This window comes from Enhydra lutris, unplaced genomic scaffold (assembly GCF_002288905.1).
Source record: "Enhydra lutris kenyoni isolate GAN:26980312 unplaced genomic scaffold, ASM228890v2 scaffoldscaffold1, whole genome shotgun sequence".
NCBI lineage: Eukaryota > Metazoa > Chordata > Mammalia > Carnivora > Mustelidae > Enhydra > Enhydra lutris.
The window spans coordinates 96,278,143-96,291,926 of NW_019154085.1; the positions used below are offsets into that span (position 1 = coordinate 96,278,143).

The following is a 13,784-nucleotide window of genomic DNA, read 5'->3' on the forward strand; positions in this document are numbered from 1 at the left end:
AAACAATTAAAAAAAGAAAACCAATAAAGAAAAAATATAAAAAGGAAAAAAATAAATATATATTAGATAAACTAGTTAAAAAACGTTAAAAAGGGAAAGGGTAAAAGTTAAAAAAATTTAGCAGAAGAAGAAAAATAAATTGAAAAAGAAAAAAAATTAAATTAACTGCAAGGCTAAAGAATCATGGGGAGAAAGCCATGAGTTCCGTGCTTTGCTTTCTCCTCCTTTGGAATTCCGCTGCTCTCCTTGGTATTGAAACTGCACTCCTTGGTAGGTGAACTTGGTCCTGGCTGGGCTTCTTGTTGATCTTCTGGGGGAGGGGCCTGTTGTAGTGATTCTCAAGTGTCTTTGCCCCGGGCAGAGTTGCACCGCCCTTACCAGGGGCCAGGCTGAGTAATCCACTCGGGTTTGCTTTCAGGAGCTTTTGTTCCCTGAGCGCTTTCCATAGAGTTCCGGAGGGCGGGAATGAAGATGGCGGCCTCCCGGTCTCCGGCCCAGAGGAGCCGAGAGCCCGGGGCCCCACTCCTCAGTGTGCCCTCAGAGAACAGCGCCGATTTACTCCCGTCACCCTGCCTCCGGCCACGCTCCGAGCTGACCGAGCCTGCGATCGGTTCAAGGTAACCCCGAGCTTAGAGCCCACTCCTCGGCTCTGTCTCTGTAGCTGGCTTCCCTGTTCTAATACCTGTAAGCTCTGCGACACTCAGACACCGCCGATCCTTCTGTGACCCTGCGGGACCTGAGGCCACGCTGACCCCGCGTGGGCTTCACCCCGGTTAAGCCTCTGGAGCGATGTCCCTCAGCGGAACAGAGTTTTAAAAGTCCCGATTTTGTGCTCCGTTGCTCTGCCGCTTGCCGGGAGCCGGCCCCTCCCCCCGCGGTCTATCTTCCCGTCGCTTTGGATTTACTTGTCCGCCAGTCCTACCTTTCAGAAAGTGGTTGATTTTGTTTCTAGAGTTGCTGTTCTTCTTCTCTTCGATCTCCCATTAGATTTGTAGGTGTTTGCAATCTTTAGATAAGCTATCTAGCTGATCTCCCGCTACCTGAAGTAGTCTCAGCCTGCTACTTCTCCGCCATCTTGACCCATAATTTCCTTTTCTTATAGATAAATCTTTTATCCAGTTGCTGTTGGAATTTTTCCTATGTTTGGTGTGGGAAATGGATCTAATCTTGTAGCATTATTTTTAATGGCAAATATTGGAAATTATATATAATGTCCAAATATAGGAGATTGAGGGACAAAGTGTGATACACACACACATAGAGATACCTGAGAATCAACCTTGATTTCTTTCCTTTCTTTCTTCTCTCTTCCTCACATTTATCAAGTGCTGTTGGTTCTATCTACAACCATATCCCATTTTATTAGTTTGCCCAAGTCACCTCTTGCTTTGTCTCCCTGCTACCTTTCTTACCCCCTTAAATAATTGTCACAGTTGCTAATTTTTTTTCTTTTTTTAACACATAAGTCAGATCATATCACAGACCTATTTCTAAAACTCCAATGGCTTCCTGTGAAACTAAATATAAAATCTAAACTCTTCCCTATGACCTAGTTATCTAGCTATCTTTTCAGCTTCACTTCTTACCTCTTTCCTTCTTGCTCACAAACTGCCATAAGCTCTTTCCTGCCTCAGAGGTTTTTCACTTTGCCTGGAAATCTCTTTCTCATGGCTCTTGGCGTTCTACCATTTAAGTCTTAAAGTCCTCTCTAAAGAGGGCCCACAATTTAATGTTTTCTCCCCCATCCTTCCTCTAGTCACCCTATACAGTTTCCTGTTTTAATTTCTTTATAGTGTTTGTTAGCATAAGAAAAAAATTTCTTTCCTCCCTTCTCTCCAGCTTTCCTTCCTTCCTTCCCTGTCTCCATTCCTCCTTTTTCTGTTCTCTCTCCTTTGTTTACTTGTGCATCTTATTCTCCAGATTTTAAGTGTAATCAGAGAAGGAGTTTTGTGCTTCTTGTTTACTTTTGTATCCCTACTCCTACAGCCCTTACAGAACATATAAATAGTCTGTGAGTATGAATATCCTTGTTTGTATCTATTTAATGTGTCTTTATTTGTCTGTGATATTGAGTAAGGTGATCAGGTTATTGTTCATAATAAAACAGTGATTAAACACTACATTAAAAGTGTTCAAATGTAGAATATATGAAAAAGAACAGACATTTCCCCCCAAAGAATGGGGAAGGAAAAAGTGAAAACATATGCTTCATGTTGCCATTTTGCTCAACTTTGTTTTTCTTTTTAAGCAGATTGTAGTAGTAAGCAGAATGGTGGGTGGGTAATGTCCTAGAAAGCAACAGGAGGAGCAGGAAAGAGAGAGAATGCTGAACTAAATAAAGTGAAAATAATGGGATAGGTGTAGTTTAGCAAGTTAGATCACCTAAAATTCTTGCCAATACTCAACTCTTGGTTTTCTGGACTAATAAGATGGAAAAGAACTATGAATGAGTTTAAAGCAAGAGGATCACTTTGAAAAACTGTATTTGGTTTTAGAATTCAGCCAGAGGTATATGAACCACAGATGTTCATTACCCCTCCCAGGACCAACTTCATTTTCAGCAGCCTGGGTAGGACAACCATAAATGAACTCAGTAGAACATAGCTACCCTGGTATTTCCTTGCTCAATCTCCATAACTAGCTTTACACATTTTGCTCAGTATTTTAAACTAAAAGAGCTTCTGGTAAAAGTAAATTACAGACTGGAACTTTTCTCCAGAATAAGTAAGTTATCATTCAGTCTGAAAGCTCTGTTCTTTTTTTTTTTTTTTTTTTAAAGATATTATTTAATTATTTGTCAGAGAGAGAGAGGGAGAGAGAGCAAGCACAGGCAGACAGAATGGCAGGCAGAGGCAGAGGGAGAAGCAGGCTCCCTGATGAGCAAGGAGCCCGATGTGGGACTCGATCCCAGGACGCTGGGATCATGACCTGAGCTGAAGGCAGCTGCTTAACCAACTGAGCCACCCAGGCGTCCCTGAAAGCCCTGTTCTTAATAGTTTGGCCTCTTTGTCTATTTCCCATCTTCCCGTTAGGCTTGTCCATCCTTAGAGACTCAGCCCAAATTCTGTGAAGATCTGTCCAAGTTTGAATCCAGATGAGTTTTTCTTACTGAAACTTCTGTGCCTCCTATTGTATTGCTTAGTTATTATTCCATGAACATGTGTCTTGCCTCTTTAATTGGACTATAAACTCTCTAGAGGTTATGTAACATGTATATATGACTTATTTTTTTGGATTGTAAAGCATTCCTGGCCCGGCTGTGGGCTAATGGAATAAAAATGAATAAAGAATTTTTTTTGGGGGGCCCTCCCTATTCACATATACCCACTCAAAGTGGAGAACCTACCTCAGCCCTCCAGAATGAGTCTGGTCTTTCTACGTATAAATCATTAATGACCTTTTGCTTTTTATTTCTGACATTAATTTAAAAAGTTCTGGGAATATCATTTTTGATTTGCACATGAAATAATGTGCTGTTTTTCAGAATGAAAACATATTCTGAGAGTCATTTTTGTTATGAATAATTGAGAACATGTGTGGATATTCTATTTCTGGGTAAAATAGCACAAAATAAGATTTTAGTAATGCATGTGTGATACATAGTTAAAAACAAAAAATATCTTCTTGAATGTTTGCCTTTGTAGTAAATTCAGTCACTCAAATTGTTTTCTCTCAAGGCCCAAAAATGCTAAGGCATTGCCAGCTTTGAGTTTTTCCTGCAAAAGAAAAGAGAGGTTTTAAAGTATTACTTAATGGTTATTTCAAAATACTTTACTGAATGTCTTTATCAGGTTTTTAAAAGATGAATTTCCCAATGTGAGAGAAAAATATTAGCAGGTTAAACAGTGAATATTTTTTTTAAAGATTTTTATTTATTTATTTTACAGAGATCACAAGTAGGCAGAGAGGCAGGCAGAGAGAGAGAGGGGGAAGCAGGATCCCTGCTGAGCAGAGAGCCCAATGTGGGGCTCAATCCCAGGACCCTGGGATCATGACCTGAGCTGAAGGCAGAGGGTTTAATCCACTGAGCCATCCAGGCACCTCTGAACAACAAATCTCTTGACCCCTGTTCTGCCTCACTATTTAAATTCTAAGTTTGAGACTTGGTCATGGGAAGAAAGGACAATTAGAAGGGGGAAAGCCCCCTTAGGGAAAAATGCCCTTCTTTAGAAACCTCTGTAGGACCCTCTAATGGGTTTCAAGGACTATTTAGAGACAAATACAGTTGACCCTTGAACAACACGGGTTTGAACTGCGTAGGTCCACTTACATGTGGATATTTTCAATAAGTATATTGGAAAATTCTTCAGAGATTTGTGACAATTTGAAAAAAAAAACCTCACAAACTGTGTAGCCTAGAATTACTGAAAAAATTGTAAAAAGTTAGGTTTGAAAGAATACAGTATATGATGCAAATAAGATACAAAATATGAGTTAATTATTTATGTTATCAGTAAGGATTTTGGTTGGTCAGTGGCAAACTATTAGTAGTTAAGTTTTTGGGGAGCCAAAAGTTATATGTGGATTTTGATAAAAGGGTCAACACTACTAACTCCGTGTTGTTCAAGGTCAACTTAATAGAGAAAAGGTACAGGTTAGGTCTGTGGGACAGGTGAGCTGGAAATAGTGCCCAGAAGTCATCTAGACATCCTCCAGTTTTTAGACATATGTGTTGTCCCTTCACATGGCCTGAACAAAAGGTATTTTCTTTTGGCACAAGAGAAGTGGTAGATGAAGCACCTCAGAATATGCAAATATGTAAATTTATAGATTTCAGATGAAAAAAGGCCTGCCAAATTTTTCTTCAGCTTCTTTCCAGTTATAGACTAGGTTAACCCTACAGAAAGAACTCCTGTGAGCTGGGGCACCTAGGTGGCTCAGTTGGTTAAGCCTGTGCCTTCACCTCATTGAGCCCCCCTGCTGGGGGGGGTTCTGCAGCTCCCTCTAACTGTCCCCTGCTCATGCGTACATGCTTCCTCCCCCCCCAATAAATAAATAAAATCTTAAAAAAAAATACTGTGAGTTAAGGGGATAACTTCTAGATATACGTCCAGCTTGCAAAGGGCCCCATGTAGCTGAGAGTAGAAGCAAACATGCATGGGGCTGTGTAATATCTGTGGATATTAATGCATCTCTAAATATTTTGATCACTTCAGGGTTCTTACACAGCCTTGGACAGTGAGGGATTTGAGGCAGGGACCTCTTACTCAGGGTTCTTCCCTGAAACACACTTGTGCCATCCCCATCTTAAAAGGAAGATTTAGAAGAGAAAACTGTTTGCTTTTAAAAATAGGTTGGTACCAACTATCATTTGAAGAAGATACATTTTTGCATGTCAGATTTGGTGTTGGGTCCATGTGCTATAATCTAACAGTTAATATTGACTTTGGCAAATCACCCAGCACCTAAATCTTGTTTTCCTCCTCTGCATTTACATGGTGGAATGCATCTTCCTGTCTACCTCCCAGTGCTGCTGTGGTCATCAAATGGGTGACCACAAATTATGTGGCTCAAAATTCAAAGGTTGTAAGATGCTTCTTTTCACTACTGCCATCTAACCAGTATATTTTCTTCCCAGAGTTACCAGTTTCTTGTCTGTTTTCCCAGAGATATCTTATGCATATATAAGCAAATACTTATATTTAGGTATATGGACTTTTTTTCACAAGTGGATAGTGTATTAAACACAAATGGAAGTACACTGTATTCGTTGTTTTGTACCTTGCTTTTTAAACTTAAGATACTTTCAAAATTGATTTTTAATTTTTTTATGGGTATATACATTCCATTGTATGGATATATTATTTATTTAACTATTATCCTGTAGATTGTTTCAGTATTTTATTATAAATAATTTTATAGTAACCTTGTATCGAATGTCATGAATTTATGAGCGTAATGTTTTCATGTAAGAGTTTTTTTTTAAACTTTGACCTTAAAAGTCATAAGCACATAAAATAAAGAACTAGAGGCACAAAATAATAATAATTATCTGGTAAAGGTCAGATCAGGAGACCTAAGGTAATTTGGTTTCAGTTTAATTTTGGTTAAGGGAACGTGGATTCTAGTTTAGAAGGAAGCGAGGAATTATGCAAAAGGATTTTGACTGAGACTTTTTTTTTTTTTAAAAAAGGTTATTTATTTGAAAGATAGAAAGAGGGAGCATGAGCGGAGAGAGGGGAAGTGGAGAGGGAGAGGGAGAAACATACTCCTTGCTGACTAGGGGGCCCGTGAGCAGAGCTCAATCTTAGGACCTCTGAGTCATGACCTGAGCAAAAGACGCTTAACTGACTGAGCCACCCAGGTGCCCTATGACTGAGACTTTTATAAGATTCGTTAAGAGTTTATATATCCCTGTGTCTTCATCTTTGGCCACCCTTGACCTCAGTTGTGATTTGCAGTGAATCCCTTAGGAAGAACTTGTTTTATTGTGGGGTATGGGTGGGATGGGAGGGGGATGACAAAGGAGAGGGGATCTGAGGACATGGATTCTGATTTTAAACTCATTTTGGTTCATAAGCTGAAGGGGCAGAATAGGCAGTGGCAGCATTATAGTACATTTTAGTATCATTTACCCACACTAAAAATCAAATGCCAAAATTAAAAAATCGTTACTTGAGAGTTCTGGTTCTTTGAGTATTTGTTAATCAAGACTTTAATCTCAATATCCAAATAACCAGAATCATTACAATTTTTGAAATTGGTAGATTTGTTACAGAAATGTTAAAGGAAAAACTTAGACATTTTTCTTGTTCATCTAACATACAAGCATAAATACTATGATATGCTTCTCTACAGTTTGTTTTTGGCTCTATGAATTTAGTTGTACTAGGTTGACTTTCAGCTTTTAAAAAAATAATTTAAAAAATTTAATTCCAGTGTAGTTAACATAAAGTTAGTTTCAGGTACAATGTAGTGATTCAGTTGTTCTACTCAGTGCTCTCAAGATAAATATACTCTTAATTCCCATCACCTATTTCACCCATCCCTCCATCTTCCCTCTGGGAACCATCTATTCTCTATAGTTAAGAGTCTGTTTCTTGGTTCGTCTTATTTTTACTCTTTTGTTTGTTTTGTTTCTTAAATTTCACATTTGCGTGAAATCATGTGGTATTTGTCTTTCTCTGACCAACTTATTTCACTTAGTTTTATACTCTGTAGCTGCAGCTGTGTCACTGGAAATGGCAAGATTTCATTCTTTTTTATGGCTGAGTAATATTCCATTGTATATATACACCACATCTTCCTTTGCCCTTTAATAGTTCCACTATTTCTATTAACAATTCTAGGAATATTAAGCATAATGTTTCCCTTGTTCTTTGTTGTCACATTTGAAAGTACTCTGAAACCAAAGAATTGAGTGGAAAAACTCAGGAAGAAAACCATGAAGGAAAAGACGTATACCTTTGTTTCTGCACCAAATTCTTCTATGGATTCTATCAATTTCCCAGGTTCCAGCTCCCCTAGTGGAAAGGGGTAATCAGTTCCCAAAATGACTTTATCCTGAAAAAAATTTTTTAACTGTAACTTGACAGAGGATCAAAGAACCTTCCCTAAATATAATTATATTTACTTATTACAAGCATTCCTATGATAAGATAACAAATCCTTTCAGTTAAGAGAAACAAACTGATCTAAAATGTTTCATTTAATGGATTCAAAGCATATTTTGACATTTTCTCCAGCAGGTGTCGCTATTGGGTTTCTTAAAGTTGCGAATCAACCTGCCCCCATCCTCCCTCTTTTGAGTAACTGAAATATGTAAGAAGTAAGCATTTATTTAATAAAACATGTTGATATCTGCAGATGAAATTAAGGATTCTATATTTCTTAGAATGACAGACTGCAATTGATCCCATAATTTTTTTTCGGTTTTATTTATTTATTTGATGGTGGGGGGGGAGAGGACTCAGCCGTGGGGAAGGGCAGAGGGAGAGGGAGAAGTGGACTCCCTGCTGAGCAGAGAGCCCAGTGTGGCTCTACACTCAATGTGGGGCTCAAACTGAGACCAAGAGTTGCACACTCCATAGACTGAGCCGACCAGGTGCCCCTGATCATGCCGCAGTCGAAAAGGGAAAAAAAAACAACTGGTTGAAAAGTAAAGACAAACAAAAACCAATCCCCAAAGAATTCTAATCTCTACAAACTGAATAGTTGTCTTTTTTTTTTTTTTTTTTTTTTTTTGGAATGATGTCACTTTGAATCTCCGTTTGACACTTTGTACAACAAACCAGTACAGGCTTGTCCATCAACAAATATATAAAGCAGTATGTCAATCAGTGTGTTAGAATCTAATTATCCTGGTCAACCAAACAGAAATGGTCCCTGTCCTCAGAGAACTCATAATGTAGGAAGTAAGAGAGATATTAAATCAGTAATGGCAATCTATCAAAATAAAATAAAAACATTTTTTAAAACATATTTTATTTATTTGACACAGAGAGAGAGAGAGATCACAAGTAGGCAGAGAGGCAGGCAGAGGGAGAGGGGGAAGCAGGCTCCCTGCTGAGCAGAGAGCCCAATGCGGGGCTCAATCCCAAGACCCCGAGATCATGACCTGAGCTGAAGGCAGATGCTTCACCCACTGAGACAGCCAGGTGCCCCAATAAAAACATTTTCAACCAGAAATTTTACTTCTAGAAAAATGTTCCACTACTACACATATAATAGAAATATACACAAGGAAATTAATTGCAACAGTATTTGTAGCAGCAAAAGACTAGCAAACTAAACCATAGCATATCTAAACAAGAGGAATGAGGAATACTTACATATGTTGGAATGGAATAATCACTAAGTTATATTGTAAAGAGGAATAATGTTGAGGTTTTATTGTAAAGAGAAAAAGTCTACGACAGTGTATCTGCTATGCTTGTATTTCTGTTTTTAACAAGGGACCTATAGACAAAGAGATATACTTTTGTATGTATACAGTCTATTTCAGGAATGGTACTCATGAAACAAATAACATTAGTTGCCTCTGAAAAGAAGATTAGGATTTGGAGATGGAGGAGATCCCTGCCTCCCTTTAAGAAATGTAATTCATGGGGCGCCTGGGTGGCTCAGTTGGTTGGGTGTCTGCCTTTGGCTCAGTTGGTGATCCCAGGGTCCTGGGATTGAGCCCCACATCGGGGTCCCTGCTCAGCAGGTAGAGTCTGCTTCTCCCTCTCTCTCTCTGCCCCTCCCCTGCTCTCTCTTTCTCTCTCTGTCAAATAAATAAATAAAATCTTAAAAAAAAATTCACGTAACTTAAAATTTAGCCTTTAGAATGTATAATTCAGTGCGTTTTAGTGTATTTATGAATTTGTGTAATCAGTCCCACCATCTTATTCCAGAACATTGTTCTCACACCAAAGTTGATCCCATACCCATTAGCAGGCACTCCCCATTCCTTCCTTCCTCCCTTGCTAGTGTAAACTAATTTATCCTCTGTGTCTATGGAATTGCCTTTTCCGAAAATTTCATGTAACTGCAAGTAGGTAATATGTTGCATCTCTTGTTTAATGTACTATATTCAAGGCTCATCCATGTTGTAGTCTAGATCAGTACTTCCTTCCTTTTTAGATGGAATAATATTCCAATGTATAGATGTACCATATTTTGCTTATCCCTTAGCAGGTGATGGACACTTGGGTTGTTTCTACTTTCTGGCTTTTATGATAATGTTGCTCTGAACATCTTTTAAAATTAACATATAGTATATTATTAGTTTCAGAGGTAGACTTCAAGGATTCATCAGTTGTATATAACACCGAGTGTTATATATATATAAAAAAAATATATGTGTGTATATATATATATATATATATATATATATATATATATATATATAATTACATCACGTGCGCTCCTTAATGTCTGTCACCCACTTACCCCATTCCCCCACCCACCTCTCCTCTAGCAACCCTCAGTTTGTTTCCTATAGGTAAGAGTCTCTTACAGTTTGTTTCCCTCTCTGATTTTGGGTTATTTTATTTTTCCCTCTCTTCCCTTATAATCCTCTTTTATTTCTTAAATCCCACATGTGAGTGAAATTATGATAATTGTTTTTCTCTGGTTGACTTATTTCACTTAGCATAATACCCTCTAGTACTCTGAACATTTTTATACAAGTTTTTACCATGAGCATGTTTTCACTTCTCTTGGATATACACTTAGGAGTGGAATTGCTGAGTCATATGGTAAGTCCATATGGTAAGTCCATTCCCACCAGAAATGCATAAGGGTTCCAGTTTCTCCAAATCCTCATCAGTTCTTGTTATTATCCATCTTTTTGATTAAAGCCATCATAGTAGGTATAAAGTAGTATTTCTCTGTGGTTTTGATCTGCACTTTTCTAGTGACTAATTACGTTAAACATCTTTTCATGCATTCGTTGGCCATTTTTGTCTTTGGAGAAATACCTATTCTGATCCTTTGTTTCTATTCAAGTATTTACTTTTTTTTTTTTTTTAAGATTTTATTTATTTATTTGACACAGAGAGACAGTGAGAGAGGGAACACAAGCAGGGGGGAGCTGGAGAGGGAGAAGCAGGCTGAGCAAGGTGTCTGACTCCTGGCTTGATCCCAGGATGCTGGGATCATAACCTGAGCTGAAGGCAGATGCTTAACTACTGAGCCACTAGGCGGCCAAAGCCCCTGTATTTTCTTTTTATAGTTAAATTGTAAGAATTTTAAAATATTTTCTGAATATTAGAGATTTATCAGACATAAATTTATAAATATTTTCTTCTGTGTGGGTTGTCTTTTCACTTTACTAGACATATATTTGAAGTACAAAAGTTTCATTTTGATGAAGTCTAGTTTATCTGATTTTTTCCTTTAGTTGCTTATATTTTTGGCATCACATTTAAGAAATTATTTCCTAAACCAAGGTCACAAAGATTTACAACTATATTTTCTTTGAAGCGTTTGTAGTTTTAGCTCTTCCATTTAGGTCTTTGTTCTATTGGAGTTTATTTTATTAAAGATTTTTATTTATTTATTTGCGAGAGAGACAAAGAAGCACAAGTAGGGGGAACAGCAGAGTCAGAGGTACAAGCAGACTCTCTGCTGAGCAGGGAGCCTGATGCGTAACTTGATCCCAGGGCCCTGAGATCATGACCTGAGCTGAAGGCAGATGTCTGACTGACAAAGCCACCCAGAGGCCCCTATTGGAGTTTATTTTTATGTAGGGTGTAAATAAGGGACACAATTTAAATTTTTTGCATGTGGATATCTGGTTGTGTCAAAACCATTCTTTCCTCATTTAATTGTATTGGCACTTGTATTCAAAATGTCTCTTATGCTAGTACTACACAGTTTTGACTACGGTAGCTGCATAGAATGTTTTGAAATCGGAAGTGTGAATCCTTCAAATTTGTCCCTCTTTTTCACATTGTTTTGGTTTTTCTGGGTCCATTGCTTTTATATATGAATTTTAAGATTGGCTTGTCAATTCCTGCCCCCCCCGAAAGGCACCTGTTTTTGTTTGTTTGTTTTGATAGGGATTACATTGAATCTTTTAAGTCAATTCACCACTTCCATACATCACCTGGTGCTTATCACAAGTGCACTCCTTAATGAACATGGGATGTCTTTTCATTTATTTAGGTCTTCTGTAGTTTTCTTCAACAATGTTTTATAGTTTAGTGTCCAAGTCTGGCATTTCTTCAGTTGGATTTATTCCCAAGTATTTTATTCTTTTTGATACTATTATAAATGGAATTTTCCCCTCAATTTCATGTATGGATTATTCATTGCTAGTTTATTGAAATACAATTATTTTTTAAAAAGATTTATTTATTTATTTGAGAGAGGTAGGGAAAGGGGCAGAGGGAGAGGGAGAGAGAAACTCAAGTAGACTCTGTGCTGAGTGTGGAGCCCATTGCAGGGCCTGATTCCACAACTCTGAGATCAGATCTGAACCAAAACCATGAGTTGAAAGCTTTAACTGTGCCACTCATGTGCCCCTGAAATACAATTAATTTTTATATACTTATCTGTTACCTACAACCTTGCTGAATCTGTTTATTAGCCGTAATAATTTATTTGTGGATTCTTTAGGGTTTTCTATTTATAAGTTCATGTCATCTGAAATAATTTTGCTTCTTCCTTTCTAATCTGGATGCCTTTTATTTATTTTTCTTCCTTAATTGTCCTGGCTAGAATCTCCAGTACAATATTGAATGGAAGTGGTGAGAACAGAACCTTTCAGTTCACCATTAAGTTTGTTAATGTTAGTTGGGGATTTTTCACAGATGCGCTGTATCAGATTGAGGAAGCTCTCCTACTAGTTGCTGAGTGTTTTTTATCATGAAGGCTGTTGGATCTTGTTGAGTACTTTTTCTGCACCTATTGAGATGACTGTGTTGTTTTTGTCCTAGTATGGTATATTATATTAATTTTTGTGTGTGTGTTGAAAAACTTGCATTCCTGGGATAAACCTCAGTAGGTCATGATGTATAATTCTTTTTACATGTTGCTGGATTGAGTTTAGTAAATATCAATAGGGGAGGGCACCTGGGTGGCTCAGTCGGTCAAGTGTCTACCTTTTGCTCAGGTCATGATCTTGGGGTCCTGGGATCGAGCCTTGAGTTGGGCTCCCTGCTCAGTGGTGAGCCTGCTTCTCCTTCTTCTGCTTCTCTGCCTCATGCTGTCTCCCAAATAAATAAATGAGTGAAACCTTAAAGAAAATAAAATTATTAATTTAACCTCTTTACTTGTTAGAGGTCTATTCAGATATTCTTTTTCCCTTGAATCAGTTTCTGTCATCTTTCTAGGAATTTCATTTCATTTAGCTTATCTAATTTGTTAGTGTACAATTGCTCATTGTTTCTTCTTATAATTCTTTTTATTTCTGTAAGGTCTATAGTAATGGCCTCCTCTTTCATTTCCAATTTTAGTAATTTGATTCTTCTCTCTTTCTTGGTCAGTTTAGCTAAAGGTTTGCCATGTGAGCTTATCTCAACCAAATTTTGGTTTTGTGATTTTCTCTATTTTTCTATTCTCTATTTTTTTCATATCTGCTCTGATATTTATGATTTCCTTCCACATGCTCACTTTGGGTTTAGTTTGCTTTCCTTTTTCTAGTTTCTTAAGGTGCAAGCCTAGACTATTGAGTTGAGATTTTTCTTCTTGTTTACTATAGGCATTTTGCAGCTATAAATTCCCCACTAAGTACTGCTTTAGCAGCACTTCATGAAGTTTGGAATATTATGTTTTATATTGTATTTGTCTTAAATATTTTCTAATTTTCCTTGTGATTTCTTCTCTGTCTACAGGTATGCTCTTTAGCATTTCTTGTATAGCATGTCTACTAATGATGAATTCTCTTTGTTTTTGTTTATTTTGAAATGTTTTAATCTCTCTTCATTCTTGGAGGATACTTTTGCTGGATCTAGAGTTCCTGATTTACGTTTTTTTTCTTTCAGTGCTCTAAATATGTTTTCCACTGCCTTCATGGTTTCTGATGAGAGCTAAGGGTAGAGCCATAGAGAACATCAACATTGCAGGTGGAATGGTTGCCGAAATGGAGGGTAGAGGGAAGTCCCCACAAAAGAGGTAGAGACAATGATTGAGGTGGAAGGAAAGCCAGAAAAAAGTGATATTAGAAAAAAATGCAGGGGTGCCTGGGTGACTCAGTCGTCAAGCGTCTGCCTTCAACTCAGGTCATGATCCCAGGGGTCTGGAATTGAGCCCTATATCAGGCTCCCTGCTCTGCAAAGAGCCTGCTTCTCCCTCTCCCACTCCCCATGTTTGTGTTCCCTCTCTCACTGTCTCTCTTTCTGTCAAATAAATAAATA

At 37.8% G+C, this 13,784-nt stretch overlaps 1 protein-coding gene across 1 annotated transcript in view; it reads right to left on the minus strand.

Annotated features, from left to right (window-relative positions):
• Positions 1 to 3,133: 3,133 nt before the first annotated feature.
• Positions 3,134 to 13,784, minus strand: part of LOC111145481 (aminocarboxymuconate semialdehyde decarboxylase) — an 83,898-nt gene continuing 73,247 nt past the window's right edge. Inside the window, exons 9-10 of the mRNA XM_022500380.1 lie at positions 7,405 to 7,503; positions 3,134 to 3,716 (exon numbers count right to left, since the gene is read on the minus strand). Of these exons, the coding sequence (XP_022356088.1) occupies positions 3,654 to 3,716; positions 7,405 to 7,503 (162 nt within the window). The 3' untranslated portion in view covers positions 3,134 to 3,653. The remainder of the gene's footprint in view (positions 3,717 to 7,404; positions 7,504 to 13,784) is intronic.